Source organism: Myxine glutinosa, chromosome 7 (genome assembly GCF_964187855.1).
Source record: "Myxine glutinosa chromosome 7, kmMyxGlut1.1, whole genome shotgun sequence".
In the NCBI taxonomy this organism is placed as follows: Eukaryota; Metazoa; Chordata; class Myxini; order Myxiniformes; family Myxinidae; genus Myxine; species Myxine glutinosa.
Genome location: NC_136267.1, coordinates 74,387,124 through 74,411,004, shown reverse-complemented (window position 1 = coordinate 74,411,004; position 23,881 = coordinate 74,387,124). Strand labels below are relative to the sequence as shown.

The following is a 23,881-nucleotide window of genomic DNA, read 5'->3' as shown; positions in this document are numbered from 1 at the left end:
ACACAAGGACACTGCAAGGACTTCCAGGAAAGAAGTCGGTATTTCAAAAAAGTGGATCTGGGGTGAATTAACGGGGGTAGAAAAGATCAAGGTTTTGGATGGGGGAAGATAAGAGATGGTGGTGAACAGCTGTTTTAAAGACCTGGAGGGAGGAGTGGGATTGAAGTTAGCATAAGTCTAATGTAATTTCTGTTAATTACCCTGCGCTCGGCATTCAGTTGCGTACGTGTGCCGTGTCTGCATTTAAAAAATCCATTTTCTCGGCAACCGTCGGTCCAATTGACACGAAATTTTACCATAGAAGCGCCTCCACATGCAGAATTTTTTTATTCATAATTATGACGTCACGTGGTACGGATGCCATCTTGAAAAAACGTTACACCTCTATATCTCCCAAACCGCTCAATGGCAAAAAATGGAAACGGCTCATTGTCAAGTACTCACCATGGGGAATAAGATATGTTGATGATGATGTCATTGGTGCCTCCATCATGACGTCATAATTCGACAAGTACAACACTTATCCAATCACTGAATTTTTTTCACATTTTTCGGCTTATTAAAATTTCGACTTATTAAACTGTTGGTCTGTTGGGCAGGAAATTTTCACCATAGGAGCGCCTTCTCATGCAGAATATTTTAATGATAATCATGACATCATAGGTCATGTGGTACAGGCGCCATCTTCGAAAAACCGAAAAATGTTGCACCTCTATATATCCAAAACCGCTGCATGGAAAAAATTGAAACATGGCTCATTGTAAAAAATCTCCATATGGGGAATAGGTGTTGTTAACGATGACATCATTGGTGCCATAATTATGACGTCATAATTCCACAGGGACAACGCTTAGTCTGATCAGTTTGAAATGTATTGAGCGTGATCTTTGCAACAATTATATTGGAGAATATAAATTTATGATGTCATCGCTCACGTGGTTTGGCAGCCATATTAGATCAAAGAAAAAAAACCCTTCGAAAACAGAAGAGTTGGCTCGCAACAAATTGACTGCGCAGGGTAAGTCTTCTATGAATACCACCTAGTTTGTCATAGTTATCTGTTCTGTCCTTTGTAGTCATTACAACTGATGTGAAATCTTTCCCTCTGGAAATAATGGAGAAAGACATCAGGAAACTCACCCTCGGGGTCGGTGGAATATATATTTATTTTATTCTCAGTGTTTGGGTTGTGTGGGATTCAGGGCTGGTGCATACGGGGTAACTACTGGAGTGGTCGTGGGGGTGAAGGAGGGAGAGATGGAGGGAGAGATCTTACTCCTTCAGAGCCTAAAGCTTAAAGTAGAAGAATAAATTTAAGTAAAAATTTCATTTAAAATTGTGAATGAAATGAAAATATAAAAAGATGCCTACAGAGTGAGATGTTAGTGTGCTCAAATAAAAACTCAATAAAAAAACATATGAAAGTCACTCCAAAACTTCTTTCATGTAATTTCATCTTTCAAAGTAAAATATCGAGTTCACCACAAAAATACAATTAAGCTGGCTCATTATATACTGACATGTTTGATAAATATCAAGTTTGTCACATTATTTGTTTTGTTTCAGGACTTAAGACAATGGCATCTTGTATGGAGGCCGTGGCTGTGACAGCTTCAGTAAAGATGACATCCAGACTTGATAAGTTCATGGTGATGCATAATAAAAATGTACAGAAAATCCATCAATAAATGTTTAAAGGAAAAAATCCACTAAGCTTCGGGAAAGGCATTCTGAATCTCCTGAAGAGGTTAGCACAGCCATGTTCACCATGTGTAGGACACTTCAATAGGTTTCTGTGTTCGAATCAAAAAGTTGGTCGACTTCTGGACTAATTGCATTGAAGAGGATGGAGGACAATAATGTCAATGAAGTTTGTCAATGGTAATATGTGTTGTTAGGTTTGGTGACAGAACTTTTGGAATGACCCAAATACCCATGGAAGATACCCATGAAGATAGCAACACTCATAACATAGTGAGATGTACGTGATGGTGTGAATTGCACGCACCGAGACGCAGCTCTCCAAAGTTTCCGCAGCCGATATGCCGACACACCCGGTATGTCGAGCCGACCATAAGCATTCCGTAGGTGCGAACTGCACGGCTCGACCTGTGCTTGTGCCGTGTGTGTCTCTTTTCCTTGATTTGAATCTCATCTCCGTCATTTACACCTGTGTTTATGGCAGTTTGTGCATCTGATTCGCCTCCCCATGCCAGCTCTGTGATGCTCTCCTCAAATGCTGTTTCTGGCTCTGTCTCTATCTCTGTCTCAGTTCCCTTTCTCACTCTGTTCCCCATTTTTTGTCCTGATCTTTTTGCACTCATCTCCCTACTATTTTCAGTCTCTGTATCTCCTTGACTCATGCCTCTTTTCAGCACTATGTCTGTCTTTGTTCCAACTTTCATCTGCACCTCTTGCTTTACTTTTGTTTCAAGAGCCGGCCCATTGTCCTGGTTTCCTATCATTACATCTGCTTTTATTGTTGATTCGGATTCTGGTTCCTTCTTTGTCCTTGTATGCAAGCAGGGCCTTGTACCGAGTCCTGCCTCAATCTCTCTCCCTGTCTCCACCTCCATCCCTCGTCTCATCTTTCTATCCATGTTTGAGATATTTCTTTCTGCCTCGATGTTTGAGGTGCTTCACAAACTTCCTACACTCCACGTAATCTAGCAAGCAGCTCTCTTTTGCCGTCCCAGCGAGGACGGCTGGATAACCTTCAAATCAGTCCATCGACTCCATGAGCTGCCATTGTCCTGCAGCACAAGGTACACATTTACAAACCCATTATGATCCATTACAATTCAATTATGTGCATGCTGTATATAAAATAATGCATCAACAAAAATTATGCATTCTCATCAAGTAAGATACTCCATGTGTCTTTGTGGACCTTACACAAAATACTGACACTTTGGCGGGGCAAAGGAATGGGGGCGGGGAGGAGGATGGGGTGGGAGGGGTTCCTGGAGCGTTACAGAATACAGAATGTCATGGCGAGGGAGATAATGGTGTCAGAGCCACAGTCATGTGACACCATCTTCATGGCTGCAGCCATCTTGGATTTAGCTTCACCACAACAGGACATGTCAATTTATAATGACCTTAGTTTGGTTGAATTCAACCACAAGTGGCAGAAGTGCTGTTTAAATCCTCAATTTAAAGCTATGAAAGGACATTTCCATAAAGGAGACAGCTGGTAGTTCAACTAGAAGTTTGTAAAGTTTTGAAGGATTAAAGGTCAACACTATCTCAATGACCAAACTGTCAGATGCCACCGATTAAAAAACAAACAAAAAAAACTTGCAGAATGGAAGTAGATTGGAATTTTTTTTTAAAGACAACATTGCTCTCATTCACAGTCACATATTTGTTGGGGGTGGGTCAGGCAAAGCATCAAGCGTTTAATACTGTGTGGGATAGGATGGGGAGAATGTGTCAAAAAGGAGTGACGTATTTTGTGTGCAGCACCTAGGTAATATGACAATGGTAAGATTGCATTGCACAAAAATAATATGGGAACCATTTCTGAGATGAAGCCCAACTCAAAATAGCACGAGGGTCTTAGCAATATAGCCTGTTTTTAGCTTCTAAACTTGCCTACATTTGAAGGGAGCTACTGCAAGTTGCTCTGTACCGTTTTTACGGCGTAGCCCACCGGGCAGAGCCGTCTGGAACAGTGTTTGTCCGTCCGTATGTATGTATGTCCCCTTAAACGTATGCCAATCAGAGCTGAGAATCTGGTCACATGACAGGGTGATGTGATTACGTCTGATGTCATTACGGCAGTGCAGCGCCTGACTCTCCACACACCGCAATTTTGATTTATATGCCGTTCATGCCGAACATATCGTCAATCCTGTCACATATCACAATCGCCATGCTCTACCTTTTACGTTTTTCATTCAGTGTGAAACACAAACAAACCGATTGTTAAAATGACCATCAGATATCAAGAGCATCGGCGTTACGTCTCTTCCAACAATACGGTAGGTATAGGCCTTAGGCGTTAAGCCTCATCTTCGGACCGCTTCAGACAAATTAATACCAGGTTTCTTAATACAGTGGTGTATCATTTCAGTAGTATCGTTTTCGTAATCTTACGATAATTCACCAAATGTCAGTCTGTCGTCCGTCCATCCGTCCGTCCGTTCGCAGGTACCGCAAAAACGGATGAACCGATCGCAACTATATTTTGGGTGGGCAATCCTTGGACGCCCTGGAGTAAAATAGGCTGTATTGTTTTTCCAATTTCAGCTTTGGTCTCCAGCATTTTCAGGTTTGGACTCCCGCATAATGTTATTTTCCCGGGTACCGCATAAATGGCTGCACCGATCGCAACCTGACGAATGCAAACACACAGTTAAAAATAATGACCTCGTACAAAGACCTTTTATAAGGACATGGGTTGAATCCTTGCTTGAGAGAATGCCAACCCCCTTCCTGCCATCACGGTCATCTCTCCAACTCACAATCCCACGATATATGCAGAAAGGACGACCCAAAACCAATTACCTTCTTTTTGATTCGTATATAAACATCATTAAAAGTAAATAATGACCTCGGCCAAATTTCAAACGACGTGGGTTTAATCTCTACATGAGAGAAATCCACATAGCTATTTGGGCGGTGTATAAGCTAACAGATCGCTGGCTCCATCGATCTTGCCAAGGCCGTAACACCTATCGGCTCAAAATCCTTTTAACTGTAGACATGGTAGTTTTTACAATGAAGGAAACACGTATCGGGAGTACATACGACATTGCGATTGTGAATGTGACAGCTCTGAGGCATCTTTCACTTCGCATCGCAGTGACGGCGAGCAACAATATGGAGGCTGTAAGTTAAAAATCTGGCTTCAAGCCCCTCACCACCCAAAGCCTTCAACCAGACATATTAACACGCTCCTCCCCCTTCATTCCCGTTCCTCAAAGCAAAGCGGTAAAAATTGTTGTATCGCCATTATATATTACTAGCAACGGTACCCGCCCTAAGGGCGGGGCTTCAATTTGGAGGCGCAAATGATTATTGAAACTATTATAACATTTAAACGATAAACGAAACATTAAACGGATGTTTATATAAATCGTTTAAAATAAAACAAGCCTTCAATTTCTGATATTTTGCCTTTTCATATGGGCCTTCCAATTGAAGCCCCACCCGTGGGGCGGGAACCATTGCTCGGAGTAATAATAATAATATAGTAAATATAACCATAATAATTTAAACCCAATGTCGTGAATAGAAGGTTAATGAATTGAAGCGGTGTATGGTTCATGATCAGTGATGAGCATTGTTCGGCACTAATATTAATAACCGAGGATGTAAGGAATTAGCCTCGTTTTTTCGATAGTAATATCATTTTCGAAATAATGATAATGTAATGTTAATATTATAGTAAATCTAATCATAACACTAACCCCTTCGTAGTGACTGCAAACTTACTGGAAGTGAAAATATATCAGTTTTGTGTCCAGTACGTCATTACGTCTGTGATGTCATTATGATGGCTGGACCGACATTTGAATTTACAAGTATACCCGCTCACTACGGGAGTGGCCGGAAGGGCCATTCATCTTTGGGGTATATAGATTACAGTCGATCTATGGTCGGGTATCAAGAACATTGGGTGTGTTCATTTACCAAGGTTCTTGTGGAGGGATCGCCAAGTGGTTTAAGCATTCGAGCAAGCACTCCATTCAAAACCGTTAAGGAATGGCTGGCTTGGCAATCGCTAGCTAGCTCTTTGGTAAATAAGCACACCTCCAACCCTTGTGGGGTATAATCTAGATTACCTTAGATCTTCGCTCAGTGCTGTAAGTAAAATTTACCTCATGGATGTCGAGATTCCTCCACATTTCTTTGTTTAATGTTATGAACAGCATTAGTGACTGTTTAAAAAGCTAATCATATGTGTTTGTAGTTTATAATATTGTTGCGGTTTTGCCATAGAGGCAAACCCCCTAAAGTTAATTGCACGACAACATGTAGCCTGCAGTAGTTAGTTATTTCTTATTGAATGTAAAGATTAGCCCCTTTCCATTGTGTAATAATCCACACCAATATGCGTTGAAGGTAGGCAGGATTTCAAACCTTCGTGTGGTTGAGGGAAGACATTTTGATGTGCAGGAAGGCGTGGCCAAAAGCACAGGCCATGTGACCAACAAACGGCAAAGGACACATCACCAGCCAGCGACCAATGGGTTGTGTAACCTCCCCGAATGAAAGAGGGAAGAAGGACTGAAACCTTCCTAGGGGGAGGAAGGATTGAATGCATGCACGTGACCAACCTCAGCCAATGGGAGGCTGTGGAACATTCTGGAAGCTTTTTGGGTCTGATAAAAAACCCCGCGCATCGCATTTTCACCCTCTTGCTCTTGCTTCACCGACGACCCTCTGACTTCGCCAACTCCCACTGCTCTTCGCCGATCCCTCGCTCTGATCCGGCTGACCTGCAAGCGTTGGCCCCTCCCGTGACTCATCTTGAAGCTGGTCGTCCAACCTGCGCTGAATCTAGCCCTGCCTGCGTTGAAGCTTGTCCAACCTGTGCTGAAATTCGTCGTTGGTGCCGACTTTGAGGCGACGGTTCGTCCTTCGGACCTTACCTCATCCAGGCTGCATGTCCGGATCGAGGATCGAGCTGCACGCCGTGCACACCAATCGGCTACCCTCAAGTCAATCCCAGCACGTACATCGGTACGAGAATAACCGGCATGTCATTCCCTGTGTGTGAGTGTGTGAAGGTGCCTGTGGGGTTTATTATATGTGAGGAATTAATAGGGCTGCATTTTCGTTTTCTGTTGCCTTGTAAATAAAAGGCTGTACATTTTGTTGTTACTTTCAAACCTGTTCGGGTATGTCTTTTCTCCATTGGCCTAGCATCATCCGAGACCGAATTTGGCTTGAATCAGGTCCGTAAATCACGTCAGGTAACACCGCTTTCCACACTGTGCAAATCCGCTCGGCACGCAATAAAGTGTGGGAAGCAAGGGTTCGATCCCCAGTTTCTTCGGTCACGTGTCTTGAAGGTATTTGGGATTATTTGACCAGCAAACTCTTCGGTGCGTGGCTGGGAGGTTGGTGATCAGAATTGTTTAGCAATCCATCGATCAAGAGCTTAGTCGTGGTCGGCAGCCTCAGTGGATCCGGAGTTTGAGGGGGAGCGGGGTAATAAACTCCCCTTAGTACGTCGACAAACCCGGGATCCGCAGCAAAATTGTTGTCAAGGAGTGGGATTATTGAACCCTCGCAAACAAAATTGGTGTCAGGAGTTTGCGATATTCAGATCTGGCATACGTTTCACGTACTGCGAAATTACGAGTGTGGTGGAAATTTAGTTTAAAACAATTATTTTTTTAAAATTAAATTCAGATGATGGCGAACCAAGACGAGCAGGTTCCGGTGGGTGTAGAAAGTGCAGAGAATGAGGGTGAATTAATGGCCCAGGACATAAACTAACAGATTGACCTTGGAGTTAATCACGGCGCAGCAGGGAGTGGAGATAATGGTGGTGATTCGCACGCAGGGCCAGCGGCGGAGGCTGGACCCGTTGTGCAAGCTGGTTTTAACATGGATTTATGCATGACTCAATTCAGCGCATACTTGGAAGAGTCAAGATGTGAAATGAATAAAATGGGTGATCAAATGGACACCATGGGGTGGAAATTGGGCGTAGGATGAGCGAGGAGGTCGCGGGGGTGCATGACGAGGTAAAGCGGTGTGAGATGCGCGTCCAGCGAGAGTTGAAGGAGAGCACGACCAAACTGGAAGGGGAAATAGAAGGATTGACACGGGAGGTATAAAAGCTGACACTAGGACAACAGGCATTAAGGGAACAGGTGAGTAAGAATGTCGATGTTATAGGTGGGTTGAAGTCAGCGCAGAAGGAATTAAAACGGGAAGTGGGAGCGACCAAGAGAGAATGTAAAATGGTGCACGAGGGACTGACGAAGAGGGTGGAGGACGTAATAGAGACGATGGGAATGAAGGAACAAGAAATTAGGACGCAGATAGAGATGACCAAGGTAACCATAGAAGGGGAGATTTCGGAGGTGCATCGGGAAATAATGGGAGTTAAAGAAAAAATGGCGGAGGTGGAAAATGATATTAGTAATATTGAAAAGAGACAAAGTGAAACGGGGAATGAAATGCGGGAGGAATTGATGGAATGTGTGCAAGAGTGGTACTCACAGCGTGATGAGGTACTTGCTAATCAAATAAAAAGTTTGCAGGTTATTGAAGAGAGCCCGGAGAAGATGGGTCCCGAGGTGAGTAGCGATGATTTCGGGAATGTGTATGGTGCGATCGGGTGTTCAGCTACCTTGGGAGAAAGGACCTACCCGGGAGTTCGTGCAGGGCCAAATGTGAGGGGTACGACTGGTACGGAGTGTATGGAGAGAGTGCGTGCACCGATGTGCGCAAGTACAGAATGGGGTGCGAGGTGTAATCAGACTCAGGCATCGACACTGACCGGGATTGTGGTCAGTGGGCCGTATAGGGGGCGCGAGCCTCAAAGAAGTTGTGCACCATGGGGACCGGAGGGGATCGGTGCGGCGTCGGTCCCACAAGGACCGGCGTGCGGAATTCGTACCTCCGGCACCCGCACAGTATTGCTGGCGCCATACGACGGTAAGAGCGATCTGCGGGCGTATCTTCTGGCCCAGTTCGACCATGTGTGTAGGGGTAACGGTTGGAGACCGGACGAAGGTGGGATACACCTTGTGGCAGCACTGCATGGTGCGGCGGCGGAGGTCTTGACTGCTTTACCACTGGGTGCTATCACCCTGTCAGACCTCCATTTGGCCCTAATAAATCGATTCGGTGTGGAACAGAAGAGCGAGCTTGTTAAAGCTCAACTCGCGGTGCAAAAATGAAAACCCCAAGAGACCATTGGGGAATTGGTGTACGACATTCGCCGCGCAGTGGGGATAGCGCATGCGGACATGGCAGCATCCTCCCAAGAAAGCTTGGCACTGGACCACTTTATACAGGCCTTTTCGGACCCTGAGCTTCGGCAGCAGCTGGCCATGTGGCGCCCACAGACCCTGAGCCAGGCGGCCGACGCTGCAGCCCTTTGGGAGGCGGTGAGACCCTTGGCCGGGTGGCGGGGGGAGGGGTGGGGGGGCGAGCGCCACGCGATAGCGGTGTGGCAGGTAGGGCCCATAGCTAGTGGTGGGTCCCTGAGAGGGTCCGCCCCTGAAAAGCGTCCGGACCTGGAGGACATGGTCCGAAGGCTAGTGGACCAGCAGTTAGCGGGGTCCAGACCATGGCAGGCGGCTCCGGCGATGGCACGTGGTAGGCCAACAACAAATACCCCAACTCGGATCTACAGGGGGGTATTCGTATTTTCGGAGGCACGCACTTTTCCAGGTGAGGTGCTAGAACTGCAACAGGTTAGGTCATCGTGCATGGGACTGCAGAGCACCACGCAGGGATGGACCCCGGCACCTGGGACCACCAACTCCACCCCGCACGGATCAGATTAGCCGACCCCAACCCCCCCCCCCCACCCCTCCTGCCAGGGCCCAGAAAATTACCTCCACAGGGAGGGGTTCATAGCTTAAAGGACTGGGGGGAGTATTGTACTCCCACGTGGGGGTGTGGTGGTGTGACCATTCCCCACGATGGGGGGAGGGCCCATGAGCATTCATTTAGGGGGGGTAGCGTGGTTAGGCCCATGGAGGGGCCAGCAATGGTTGCCTCCATGGGGGTACCAAAACTAGCTGAGGGAGGGCTAGGATAATTGTTAGGGATCTAGAGAGACCATAGGGACTGAGATTTAAGTAGTGACCATGAACTATAAAAGGGACGTAGAGAGTTTAGTGGTTGTTAAAAAAGGGTGTGTGTAGTTTAAAGGGACGACGAGGGAAGCACTAGTTATAGGGGAAATCAGTTAGACAGATGATGCTGTGTGTGTGAGAATAAATGGAATTGTGTTGTGGTGTGTAAATAATAATTGGTGTGGAAATAAATGGTGTGGAATGCATGGTGTGGAAGGCATGGTGCGAAGGATTGAATGGGGGAAGAGTGGAACCCATTCACGGAGGCCCGGGAGGATAGTGTAAAGTTAGATAGAGGGTGTAGGTAAATTACAACGGATATTGACACCTGTGGTGCTGATGGTAGAAATGTAGTGTTTTGTGAGATGCAGGAGGCAGTGGAATGGCTGGGCGTCTGGTTTGTTGGTAGATAGTTGGCAGAGGCACCCCGCCGGTCACTGGGAGCTCATCGGCCAGGTAAGGCCATAGGTAGGCTCAGGGAGCCAGTTAGGTTAGTATGTGAGTGGGCCCGAGGAACCAGGGAAAGGACTAGGGTTGCCCAAATGCCAAGGTGGGCATCAGGTGGGAAGAGCCAAGGAGGGCCTTCCCCAGATAGGTTAGGGTGAGGAGTAGGCGAGCTCGGGAGACAGCCCTGGGAGATGAGGGGGTGCAAGCAGGTAGACCTGCTGGTGAAGCCACACGACCCAGCCCTGAAATTGTGCAAGGGCACGGATAGAAAAATCGTGGGGTGAGACACAAATTCGGAGGGCACCACAATGTGGGCAATGGGAATTCGGGTTCTTAGAACCACATTGTTTAAAGAAGGCCGATTGGCAGGGTACAACCCCGGGGAGGTTAAATGTGTAATGATGTTAGTGTAGTTAGGATTTTGTGAAGACCCCCTTCGCACCATCCACAACCAGCCACAAGGTGGTGAATTTTGCACCACGGGGCTCGATGTTTGATTGGTGAGATGCATCACGACGTGAGTACGAAACATTGTGTTCATTCCGCCTTTCCTTCCTGGGAGAACCTGGGGGGAGTTGGGGACGAATTTGGTATAAAGAGAGGATGTGGGAGACAAGACGTAGAGACGAATTGTAAATACAAGGAGGGCTAGGGTAGTGTAGTTGACAGTGGGGGTGCGTACGGGTAGGGCCGGGCTCGAGTTCACTCTGCCAGCGTTCCTCTCACCCGTTTCGTTACCTTTGTTTTGCATGTGCCGCTGTGCCCTTTCCTTTTGCTCGTTGCGCTTTCTCTTCCTCCCCGATCCAGGACCATCAAGAGGACTCACCTTGCCGTCGCAGCATCTTGCTGCCATCCATCACTCACCCATTATGGACCACAAGCTCTGTGGCCACACCCATTTCCATTGTTTCACCTCTTGGTTGCCCCCATCATCTTGCTACATGGACCACCAGTTGGGTGGCATTGGCACCACACATATGGATCACCTGTTGGGTGGCATTGACGCCACACATTTGGACCACTTGTCAAGTGGCCCCGCTCACGAAATAAAAAGTGATCCATGTGTGCAAGTGTGAAGAATTAGATGGCCCTGATCTTGAAATGGCCTGTATGCCGGTCAGGGCCAGCCGGTTTTGGTAGCCCGCCTACCAAGGCAAGAAGCCAGAAGATGACGCAGGCAAACAAATTTATTCTCCAAGTTTCATTCCTTGAGTCCAGGTCCTGGGTCATAGTTTTTGTAAATAAATTGTGTGTAGTGTAAAATGTAAAAATGTTGCCCACCTGTTATGTGTTTGGTTTCAAAATTCCAGCAATACGTGAACAGTATGAGGTTGTGGGTGTGAATCTGTTAGGTAGTTTCTCAATGCATTAGGAGGGACATATTTCGTTGAAAAATGTATATTTAAATGTTTTTTTAAATTGTTGCACAAACTGGGATTAGAGTTTAAAATGTTAGAGGAATCACATCTACGTGTCACACGAATAGTAATGTTAAAAGAATGCCAGCTCACCCGAGCCGCTCCATGTGGACGACTTGGGTCGAGTCTCGGTGAGAGGAGGGGGTAGTGTTGCGGTTTTGCCATAAAGGCAAACCCCCTATAGTTATTTGCCCGACAACATGTATCCTGCAGTAGTTAGTTATTTCTTATTGAATGTAAAGATTAGCCCCTTTCCATTGTGTAATAATCCACACCAATATGCGTTGAAGGTAGGCAGGATTTCAAACCTTCGTGTGGTTGAGGGAAGACATTTTGATGTGCAGGAAGGCGTGGCCAAAAGCACAGGCCATGCGACCAACAAACGGCAAAGGACACGTCACCAGCCAGCGACCAATGGGTTGTGAAACCTCCCTGAATGAAAGAGGGAAGGAGGACTGAAACCTTCCGAGGGGGAGGAAGGATTGAATGCATGCACGTGACCAACCTCAGCCAATGGGGGGCTGTGGAACATTCGGGAAGCTTTTCGGGTCTGATAAAAACCCCCGCCCATCGCATTTTCACCCTCTTGCTCCTGCTTCGCCGACGACCCTCTGACTTCGCCAACTCCCATCACTCTTCGCCGATCCCTCACTCTGATCTCGCTGACCTGCAAGCGTTGACCCCTACCGCGACTCATCTTGAAGCTGGTCGTACAACCTGTGCTGAATCTAGCCCTGCCTGCATTGAAGCTCGTCCAACCTGTGCTGAAGTTTGTTGTTCGTGCCGACTTTGAAGCGGCGGTTTGTCCTTCGGACCTTACCTCATCCAGGCTGCACGTCCAGATCGAGGATCGAGCTGCGCGCTGCGCACACCAGGCAGCCACCCTTGAGTCAATCCCAGCATGTACATCGGTACGAGTATAACTGGTGTATCATTCCCTTTGTGTGAGTGTGTGAAGGTGCCTGTGGGGTTTATTATAGGTAAGGAATTAATAAGGCTGCATTTTCGTCTCTTTCTATTGCCTTGTAAATAAAAGGCTGCACATTTTGTTGTTACTTTCAAACCTGTTCGGGTACGTCTTTTCTCCAATGGCCTAGCATAATCCGAGACCGAATTTGGCTTGAATCAGGTCCGTAAATCACGTCAGGTAACACCGCTTTCCACACCGTGCAAATCCGCTTGGCACGCAATAAAGTGTGGGAAGTGAGGGTTCTTCGGTCGCGTGTCTTGAATGTATTTGGGATTATTTGACCAGCAAACTCTTCGGCGCGTGGCTGGGAGGCTGGCGATCGGAATTGCTTAGCAATCCGTCGATCACGAGCTTAGTCGCTGACGGCGGCCTCAGTGGACCTTGAGTTTGAGGGGGAGCGGGGTAATTAACTCCCCTTAGTACGTCGACGAACCCGGGATCCGCAACAATATTTTCCAAGCCCAGCTATGCCGCTGTTAGACTTTTGGTTTGTTAGTATAAAAATTAAAACTCCTCCCGCAAGGAAATTTCATGTATGTATGTATATATGTGTATGTATATACATGTACGTAGTGTGTTCAAAAAGGTATCCGACCTTTATTTTTCGTGCATAAAAAAGCAGAAGCTAGGGAGTCGTTGATTGGTGCACGTATGTAGGCGATCCTAATGCGCACGCGTGAATTTTTTCCCACCTGCAGTAGCTGTCATTCGACGGCAGACCGCCGATGAGTGAGGACATGTAAGTGAGCGCCGTCGGATTTTCGTTTTTGACAAAATGACGGAAAAACTTGAACAACGCCACTGCAACTAACCAATCAACGCCTCCCTAGCTTCTTTTTTTTTACGCACGAAAAATAAAGGTCGGATACTTTTTGAACACAGTAGTATGTATATATATATGTGCCCCGGTGTGTGTACCCCAGTTTAGAATAGGTACACCGTGTCCCTGTGTGTCGTAAGAGGCGACTAAAAGGGTTGGCGTCAGGAAGGGCATCCGGCCATAAAAACATTGCCTCAAAAAGGGAATCATGACAATTACAACGACACATGGGCAGGGTACAGCCCGAAGTACCCTGTGGGGGACCCCACTCCCTCTCATCAAAACTCAAGGCGGGGAACCCGATCGAAGCAAGGGTGGAAATCATTCCATTTATGATGACGAAACATCTGATGCCCGATGTGGAGATCGGTTTCTGAGGTTTGGGACATGGAATGTAGGGACAATGACAGGGAGATCAGGAGAAGTGGTGGAAGTATTGGACAGAAGTAGAGTGGACATATGTTGTGTGCCGGAGACGAGATGGAAGGGAAGTGGTTTGAGAATGGTGAAGGGTAGGCAGGGACAGAAATACAAGTTTGTGTGGCAAGGGTGCCTAGAAGGCGTGCATGGTGTTGGTGTCCTGTTTTCTGAGGAGTTTGTAGACAGTGTGGTGAGTGTGACTTGAGTGAGTGAAAGGTTGATGATGGTGAAAATGATGATTGGAAAGCTCTTGGTGAACGTCATCTCGGGATATGCTCCGCAGGTTGGTCGGAGCGATGAAGAGAAGGACAAGTTCTGGTGTGCAATAGGGAAGGTGATGGAAAACGTGAAAGATGAGGAAGTTGTTGTGGTAGGAGGAGACCTAAATGGACATGTGGGAAGGAGTATGGACGGTTTTGAGGGAGCTCGTGGGGGTTACGGATATGGTGTGAGAAATGGAGAAGGTGAAAGGATTTTGGAGTTTGCTGATGGAGCTGATTTGTAATACTCAGTACCAGAAAGAGGATAATAAGCTTTTTACATACACGTCAGGTGGGTCAACAACAACCGTTGACAACCTCATGGTGTGTAGGCGAGATAGGGGGCACCTCCGGGACTCAAAGGTGATCCCGGGAGAGGAGGCTGTTTCACAGCACCACTTGGTTGTCTGTGACATAAGGGTGAAAGGTGCGAGGAGAGCGCGGCGGGTGAAGTACCAACTGAGAATGAAGGTATGGAGGTTGAAAGAGGTGACAGTGAGGGAGGTATTAAAAGAGAGGCTGAGTATGGTGGAGGAAGATGTGGCTGAGCTTGAAAGTGGTTGGATGTCAATGAAAGATAGTCTGTTGGGAGCCATTGGTGAAGTATGTCGATGGACAAAAGGGCCACCGAGACACTCGGAAACATGGTGGTGGGATGATGAAGTTGGAAAGAGGCTTGATGAGAAGAGGAAGAAGTTCAAGGAGTGGCAGAAGGCGAAGGGTACGGGCACGGGGGCAGAAAAGGCAGAGCATGAAAGTTATAAGGCAGCCAAGAAGGCTGCAAAGAAAGAGGTAGCAAAGGCGCAGGAGGCATGTAGGAAAATGTTCGGAGAACGCTTGGATTCGGAAGAGGGTCAGAGAGCGGTATTCAGGATTGCAAAGCAGATAGTGAAAGAGAGGTGCGATGTGATGGGGGTGAGTTGCTTGAAGGATGAAGTGGGACAAATCGTTGTGGACCCAGATGGAATTAAAGGAAGATGGAAGAGATATATGGAAATGCTGTTGAATGCAGATAATGAATGGGATGGCAACATAGAGAGTAACCCAGTTTTAGGACCAGCAGTGAAGATAACTGAGAAGGAAGTTGAGGAAGCGATAAAAGCAATGAAGAGAAGAAAAGCGGGAGGGCCGACGGGAGTTGTGGGAGATATGTTAAAGGCAGCAGGAAGTTGGGGTGTGAAGAGAATGACAGAGATCTGTAATCTGGTGGTGAAAGAAGGCCGCATTCCAGTGGATTGGGAACTGAGTACCCTCGTCCCTCTATACAAGGGGAAAGGTGACTCTCTGGACGGTGGCTCATATCGAGCGATAAAGTTATTGGAGCATGGAATGAAGGTATTGGAAAGGGTGTTGGAGAGGAGGATAAGGACGAAAGTGAAGATCGATGAAATGCAGTTTGGATTTATGCCAGGAAGAGGAACGACAGACGTGCTTTTTATTGTAAGGCAGTTGCAGGAGAAGTACATGGAGAAGAGGAAGAAGTTGTTTATTTGGTTTGTTGATCTGGGGAAAGCATTTGATTGGATTCCACGCGAAGTAGTGACATGGGCATTGAGGAAGTTAGGAGTGGAGGAATGGTTGATCAGAGTAGTGATGGCAATGTACGAAAGAGCGCACATGTCTGTAAGGACCAAGGACGGGAACAGTGGTGAGTTTGAGATGAAGGTGGGAGTGCATCAGGGGTCGGTACTAAGTCCATTACTATTTGAAGCTGTGATGGAGGTGCTGGCTCAGAACCTAAAGGAGGGTTTACCGTGGGAGTTATTGTATGCAGATGATCTGGTGTTGATTGCGGAAAGTATGGATGGACTGAAGGAGAAGATGAAGAAGTGGATGGAATGTATGGAGACAAAAGGTCTGAAGGTGAATATCAGATAAACGAAGGTGATGGAAATTGGTAAAGCATGTACTGAGGTGAAAATAACTGGGAAGTGGCCATGTGCTGTGTGCAGGAAGGGTGTCGGAGTGAACTCCATTCAATGTACAATGTGCGCTGAGTGGGTTCATCAAAAATCTAGTGGTTTGAGAGGGTCACTAACCAGTGTGGCAGCTACATTCAAGCGTAAGGTGTGCACAGGGGGAGCTGCAGATGGAGGAAATGTTGAGTTGGATCTTGGAGACGGCGTGAAGCTGGAAGGTGTGAAAACATTTTGCTACCTCGAAGACATGCTGAATGGAGAAGGTGGATCAGACTCGGCAACGGTAACTGGAGTGAGATGTGCATGGAAGAAGTTTCGGGAACGGAGTGGCGTGCTGACGAGGAGGGGAGTGTTGTTGAAGCTGAAGGGAATGGTGTGTGCTGCATGTGTGAGAAGTGTTATGATTTATGGGAGCGAGACATGGCTAATGAACGAAGAGCAGCAACGAAGGCTGGAAAGGGTGGAAACGCGAATGGTTCGGTGGATGTGTGGAGTGTCATTGAGAGAGAGGAAGACAAATGATGAATTGCAAAAGATGATGGGAATAGAGCCTGTGATTGATGCTGTGAAGAGAAATAGGTTGAGATGGTTTGGTCATGTGTTGAGGAAGGATGAAAATGACTGGGTGAGAAGAGTGATGGAAATGAATGTAGAAGGAAGTAGAGGGTGGGGAAGACCGAGAAAGACTTGGCTAAAGATGGTGGAAGAATAAATGCGGGCAAGGGGGTTAACAAGGGGAGATGCAGAAAATAGGGCAAGATGGAGAAGATTGTCATGGGGATGCAAGGCTAACCCCCGCTCGAGCAGGGAAAATGGCCTTAAAATGCCTGTTGTTGTTGTTGTTGTTGTTGTTGTTGTATGTATATACAGTCACATGAAAAAGTAAGTACACCCCATGTAAAGTTTTGTCTTTTTCAACATATTTCAACATACAGCTATTTGATCTTCATTTCAACAATATTGATAGATAAAGGTGATATAATAAAACAAATGTCATGAAACATTTCCATTTTGTAGTCCATTGTATAATTTAAATGAACATAAATGCAAATTTCGCATGTGGAAAAAGTAAGTACACCCCGACATTTATCACTACTTCAAATACCTAAAATTAGAATCAGGTGCACCAGCTCAGGTGCAAATGATTAGAACATTGTTAGAGAGGATCTTGGAGGAACCTGTCTTATTTAAACCTCAGACGTTCAGTTTGGTTTGCTCTTTGTTGTTGAAGTGTGCGGCGTCACCATGCCGAGATCAAAAGAGCTCTCCGAGGCCTTCAGAAAGAAGGTTGTAGATGCCTACGAGTCTGGGAAGGGATTTAAAACGATCTCCAAACAATTTGAAATCAATCATTCGACTGTCCGGAAGATCATCGACAAGTGGAGAAGATTCCAAACAACTGCCAAATTGTTCAGGCCAGGCCGTCCCAGCAAGTTCAGCCCGAGAGCAGACCGCAAGATGCTGAAAGAAGTCTCTAAGAACCCCAGAATGTCATCACGGGACCTACAGGTAGCTCTTGCTACTGTTGATGTCAAAGTGCACGAGTCTACCATGAGAAAGAGGCTGCACAAATTTGATCTACATGGGAGGTGTGCCAGGAGGAAACCTTTGTTGTCCAGAAAGAACATCAGGGCAAGACTAAAGGTTGCCAATGAACACCGAGGCAAAGACCAGCACTTGTGGAGCAATGTGCTCTGGACAGATGAGTCAAAGGTAGAGCTATTTGGCCACAGTACCAGAAGACATGTTTGGCGAAAACCAAAGACAGCATTTGACCACAAGAACCTGATACCAACTGTAAAGCATGGTGGTGGAAATATTATGGTTTTGGCAGCTATGCTGCATCAGGGCCTGGGCAGCTCACCATCATAGAATCCACGATGAATTCTTCATTGTATCAGAGGGTGCTTGAGTATAATGTGAGGCCATCTGTCGGAGAGTTGAAGCTCAACTGAAGGTGGACCTTGCAACATGACAATGACCATAAACATACCAGTAAATCCACCAAGGAATGCCTGAAAAGAAAGAAATGGAGGGTTCTGGAATGGTGAAGTTAAAGCCCGGATCTAAATCCCATTGTGATGTTGTGGGGGGATTTGAAACGAGCTGTGCATGCAAGAAACCCCTCAAACATCGCACAGCTGAAAGAATTCTGCATGGAGGAATGTGCAAAAATTTCTCCCAGTCGATGTCAGAGACTGGTAGACAGTTATAGGAAATGCCTACTTGAGGTTGTTTCTGCCAAAGGGGGCAATACCACCTATTAGAGCCAAGGGTGTACTTACTTTTTCCACATGCGAAATTTGCATTTATGTTTATTTAAATTATACAATGGACTACAAAATGTAAATGTTTCATGATATTTGTTATATTATATCACCTTTATCTATCAATATTGTCGAAATGAAGATCAAATCGCTGCATGTTGAAATATGTTGAAAAAGTCAAAATTTAAACGGGGTGTACTTACTTTTTCACGTGATTGTACGTGTGCATGTGTGTACATCTGAAAATCATCAAAAAAAACAGGTTCGACGAATCATCAAATTCTGTATATGTCCAGCAATATCCAGGGTCAGGTCATGGATACAGCCTGCACCCTTCCCCCTCCCCTTCGGCAAGGCAACTCTCTGTATGTACAGTTTGTGTATGTACGCCTGAAAATCGTAGAAAGCTAAAATGATACCCAGTGGAGCATATACCTCCGCCAGGTTGAACAGTGTACGTTTTGTATCCCACTGATAGGCCGGATCCAGATCCGGATCTTCACCAAAAATTAATCAATTTGTCCATGTCACGTATCCAACCTCACCACCAAATTTTGTCTAAATCCGTCCATAACTTTTCGAGATTTGTGCTGTTTATCGTTGTTGGCCCTATCTCTTAAGGGTGAAGAATCACTTCAACAATTATCGTATACGGATCTGGATCTTTACCAAAATCTAATCTGATAGGCCGGATCTGCTGTGAGTACCTCTATAAAGTAGGTGATTTTTCACCATTGAAAATCCAGTGCAAAAACGATATCCAGCATGGAAATTTCAAAAACTTGTGAATGCGTTTTGACAAAACCTGGTGGATGAGTTGGCCAGGTGACAAGAACAAGCCGATTATATTTTGGTTCAAGTCAGGATGCAGACGCGGCCCATCACGGGATACAAAACATAAACTGTTTAGCCTGGCCGAGGTTTGCGTTCTACAGAATGCCGTTCGAGTTACCCTCACTAAAGGAGAGGATATTGCATGTGGGTCCGTTTGTCTGTTTGTCCAAACAGAATGTGCCAAAGTAGGCCACAAACGCCACCAAGTGGTAGCTCGTAGTACAATTTAAACCGTGTACTCGGGTTGTTCTTAAAAATGAAAGTTAGAAAGATCATGTTACTAACACTTACAATGTTTTGTATGTATGAAAAAACCCTTGTGGTGAAATATTAATCCATTTGGACTAAATTTAAGGGTTGCACACGGAGTTTGTAATTTCACATATTTGGCTCGCATAAATGTTTGGAGTTGATTATTTATTCTCCACTGCTGTACTTGTGATTTTGACCATTGACCTTGCTATGGTTTGGGGTGACCATAGTTGACCTATAACCTTGCTATGTACTGCACATTTTGAAGTTGTTACACTGTGCTCGCGAAGCGAAAAGCGGGATTAAGCATTCAGTAGTGTACGTGTGCAATCTGTGTCTGCATTAAAAAAAATCATTTTCTCAGCAACTGTTGGTCCGATTGACACGAAAGTTTACCATAGAAGCACCTCCGCCTGTATAATTTTTTTATTCATAATTTTGACGTCATAGGTCACGTGGTACGGACGCCATCTTGGAAGAACATTACACCTCCATATCTCCCAAACCGCTCAATGGAAAAAATTGAAACATGGCTCATTGTCAAGTACTCACCATGGGGAATAAGATATGTTGATGGTGATGTCATCGGTACCTTGATTATGACGTCATAATTCGACAAGTACAACGCTTGATCTGCTCAGTATAAATAAAACAAAAATTCCTCTGCAACTGTAAGACTTATGAACAAGAAATTTTCAGAATATGTGCAGCTCCTCCTGTAGAATTTTTCAATGATAATTACAACATCATAGGTCACGTGGTACAGGCCATCTTGGAAAAAAATCAAAAAAGGTTGCACCTCCATATCTCCGAAACCGCTCCATGGAAAAAATTGAAACGTGGCTCCTTGTCAAGTACTCCCCTTGGGGAATAACATATGTTAATGATGATGTCATCGTCGCCTTCGTTATGACGTCATAATTCGACAAGTACAACACTTATCCGATCATTGGGAAAAAAAATTCTCAGCAACTGTTGGTCTGATGAGCATGAGATTTTCACCATTGGAACGCCTCCTCATCTGGAATATTTTAATGATAATCATAACGTAATAGGTCATGTGGTACAGGCGCCATCTTGGAAAAACCCAAAAATGCTGCACCTTTATATCCCAAAACCGCTGCATAGAAAAAATTGAAACATGGCTCATTGTAAAGAACTCCATATGGGGAATAGGTGTTGTTAACGATGACGTCATTGGTGCCATAATTTTGACATCATAATTCGACAGGGACAACGCTTAGTCTGATCAGTTTGAAATGTATTGAGCAACAGCGTGATCTATGCAACAATTATATTAGAGAATATAAATGTATGATGTCATCGCTCACGTGGTCTGGCAGCCATATTGGATCAAAGAAAACAAATGTTCAAAAACAGAAGAGTTGGCTCGCAACAAGTTGACTGCGCAGGGTAAGTATTCTATGAATACCATCTAGTTTTTTAATGAATTGAATACAGTACAGCTGTACTCTGGTGTATGCATTTCCTCTCATTTAAGTGTACAATCGTCTCCTGACAAGCGATGAGTCACTGTGCAACCCCGAAAACCTGATTTATTCAAAGAATGTTTCACAGGCAGAAGTTTTACCTCGAGACGAAAAAAATTAAAGGTTAGGAGTAAAACAATCCCTTTTTTTTTTTTTTGGCCTTATGTAGCTTAGAACCACCCGACCGTGTGCCTCTATAAAGTATGTACAATTAGAATGTGGTTACGTCTCTAAAGTATGTACAATTAGAATTTGAGTACATCGATAAAGTATGTACAATTAGAGTCTGAGTACATCTATAAAGTATGTACAATTAGAATGTGAGTCCATCTATAAAATATGTACAATTGGAATGTGAGTACGTCTATAAAGTATGTACAATTAGAATGTGAGTCCATCTATAAAGTATGTACAATAACAATGTGAGTCCATCTATAAAGTATGTACAATTAGAATGCAAGTACCTCTAAAGTATGTACAATTAGAATGTGAGTACATCGATAAAGAATGGAGAATTAGAATGTGAGTACATCTATAAAGAATGTAGAATTAGAATGTGAGTATGTCTATAAAGTATGTGCTATTAGAATGTGAGTACATCTATAAAGAATGTAGAATTAGAATGTCAGTATGTCTATAAAGCATGTACAATTAGAATGTGAGTCCGTCCATAAAGTGTGTACAATTGGAATGTGAGTTCGTCTATAAAGTGTGTTCAATTAGAATGTGAGTACGTCCTATAAAGTATGTACAATTAGAATGCGAGTACATCGATAAAGTATGTACAATTAGAATGTGAGCCCATCTATAAAGTATGTACAATTAGAATGCAAGTACCTCTCTAAAGTATGTACAATTAGAATGTGAGTACATCTATAAAGAATGTAGAATTAGAATGTGAGTATGTCTATAAAGTATGTCCTATTAGAATGTGAGTACATCTATAAAGAATGTAGAATTAGAATGTCAGTATGTCTATAAAGTATGTCCTATTAGAATGTGAGTACATCGATAAAGAATGTAGAATTAGAATGTGAGTACATCTATAAAGAATATAGAATTAGAATGTGAGTATGTCTATAAAGTATGTCCTATTAGAATGTGAGTACATCGATAAAGAATGTCGAATTAGAATGTCAGTATGTCTATAAAGCATGTACAATTAGAATGTGAGTACGTCCATAAAGTGTGTACAATTGGAATGTGAGTTCGTCTATAAAGTGTGTTCAATTAGAATGTGAGTACATCTCTAAAGTATGTACAATTAGAATGCGAGTACATCGATAAAGTATGTACAATTAGAATGTGAGCCCATCTATAAAGTATGTACAATTAGAATGCAAGTACCTCTCTGAAGTATGTACAATTAGAATGTGAGTACATCTATAAAGAATGTAGAATTAGAATGTGAGTATGTCTATAAAGTATGTCCTATTAGAATGTGAGTACATCCATAAAGAATGTAGAATTAGAATGTCAGTATGTCTATAAAGTATCTCCTATTAGAATGTGAGTACATCTATAAAGAATGTAGAATTAGAATGTGAGTACATCTATAAAGAATGTAGAATTAGAATGTGAGTATGTCTATAAAGTATGTCCTATTAGAATGTGAGTACATCTATAAAGAATGTAGAATTAGAATGTCAGTATGTCTATAAAGGATGTACAATTAGAATGTGAGTACGTCCATAAAGTGTGTACAATTGGAATGTGAGTTCGTCTATAAAGTGTGTTCAATTAGAATGTGAGTACGTCTATAAAGTATGTCCAATTAGAATGTGAGTACGTCTATAAAGTATGTACAATTGGAATGTGAGTACGTCTATAAAGTATGTACAATTGGAATGTGAGTACGTCTATAAAGTATGTACAATTAGAATGTGAGTCCATCTATAAAGTATGTACAATTAGAATGCAAGTACCTCTCCAAAGTATGTACAATAAGAATGTGAGTACATCTATAAAGAATGTCGAATTAGAATGTGAGTACATCTATAAAGAATGTAGAATTAGAATGTCAGTATGTCTATAAAGCATGTACAATTAGAATGTGAGTTCGTCTATAAAGTGTGTTCAATTAGAATGTGAGTACGTCTTTAAAGTATGTACAATTGGAATGTGAGTACGTCTATAAAGTATGTACAATTAGAATGTGAGTACATCTATAAAGTATGTACAATTGGAATGTGAGTATGTCTATAAAGTATGTAGAATTAGAATGTGATTACATCTATAAAGTATGTAGAATTAGAATGCGAGTACATCTATAAAGAATGTAGAATTAGAATGTGAGTACATCTATAAAGTATTTACAATTAGAATGTGAGTACATCTATAAAGTATTTACAATTAGAATGTGAGTACATCGATAAAGTATGTAGAATTAGAATGCGAGTACATCGATAAAGAATGTAGAATTAGAATGTGAGTACATCTATAAAGTATTTACAATTAGAATGTGAGTACATCTACAAAGTATGTAGAATTAGAATGTGAGTATGTCTATAAAGTATGTCCTATTACAATGTGAGTACATCTCTAAAAAATGTAGAATTAGAATGTGATTATGTCTATAAAGTATGTACAATTAGAATGTGAGTACATGATGTGATGTACAATTAGAATGTGAGTATGTCGATAAAGTGTGTACAATTAAATGTGAGTACGTCTATAAAGTGTGTACAATTGGAATGTGAGTTCGTCTATAAAGTATGTACAATTAGAATGTGAGTACATCTATAAAGTATGTACAATTAGAATGTGAGTTCATGATGTGATGTACAATTAGAATGTGAGTTCGTCTATAAAGTATGTACAATTAGTATGTGAGTGCATCTATAAAGTATGTACAATTAGAATGTGAGTTCATGATGTGATGTACAATTAGAATGTGAGTATGTCGATAAAGTGTGTACAATTAAATGTGAGTACGTCTATAAAGTGTGTACAATTGGAATGTGAGTTTGTCTTAAAGTGTGTACAATTAGTATGTGAGTACATCTATA

The 23,881-nt window shown here is 43.8% G+C and overlaps 2 protein-coding genes across 4 annotated transcripts in view; one reads left to right on the top strand and one right to left on the bottom strand.

Annotated features, from left to right (window-relative positions):
• Positions 1 to 23,881, top strand: part of LOC137431330 (zinc finger protein 608) — a 1,424,803-nt gene that overhangs the window by 840,639 nt on the left and 560,283 nt on the right. The gene's annotated exons all lie outside the window — the stretch shown is intronic.
• Positions 1 to 23,881, bottom strand: part of LOC137431326 (casein kinase I) — a 117,771-nt gene that overhangs the window by 90,479 nt on the left and 3,411 nt on the right. The window contains exons 2-3 of one of the 3 annotated variants that reach the window (XM_078781868.1): positions 11,950 to 12,073; positions 2,009 to 2,753 (exon numbers count right to left, since the gene is read on the bottom strand). The exons of 1 other annotated variant lie outside the window; for it this stretch is intronic. In XM_078781868.1, the coding sequence (XP_078637994.1) occupies positions 2,009 to 2,600 (592 nt within the window). In that variant the 5' untranslated portion in view covers positions 2,601 to 2,753; positions 11,950 to 12,073. The remainder of the gene's footprint in view (positions 1 to 2,008; positions 2,754 to 11,949; positions 12,074 to 23,881) is intronic. One more of the 3 variants, XM_068122544.2, reaches the window with a different exon arrangement.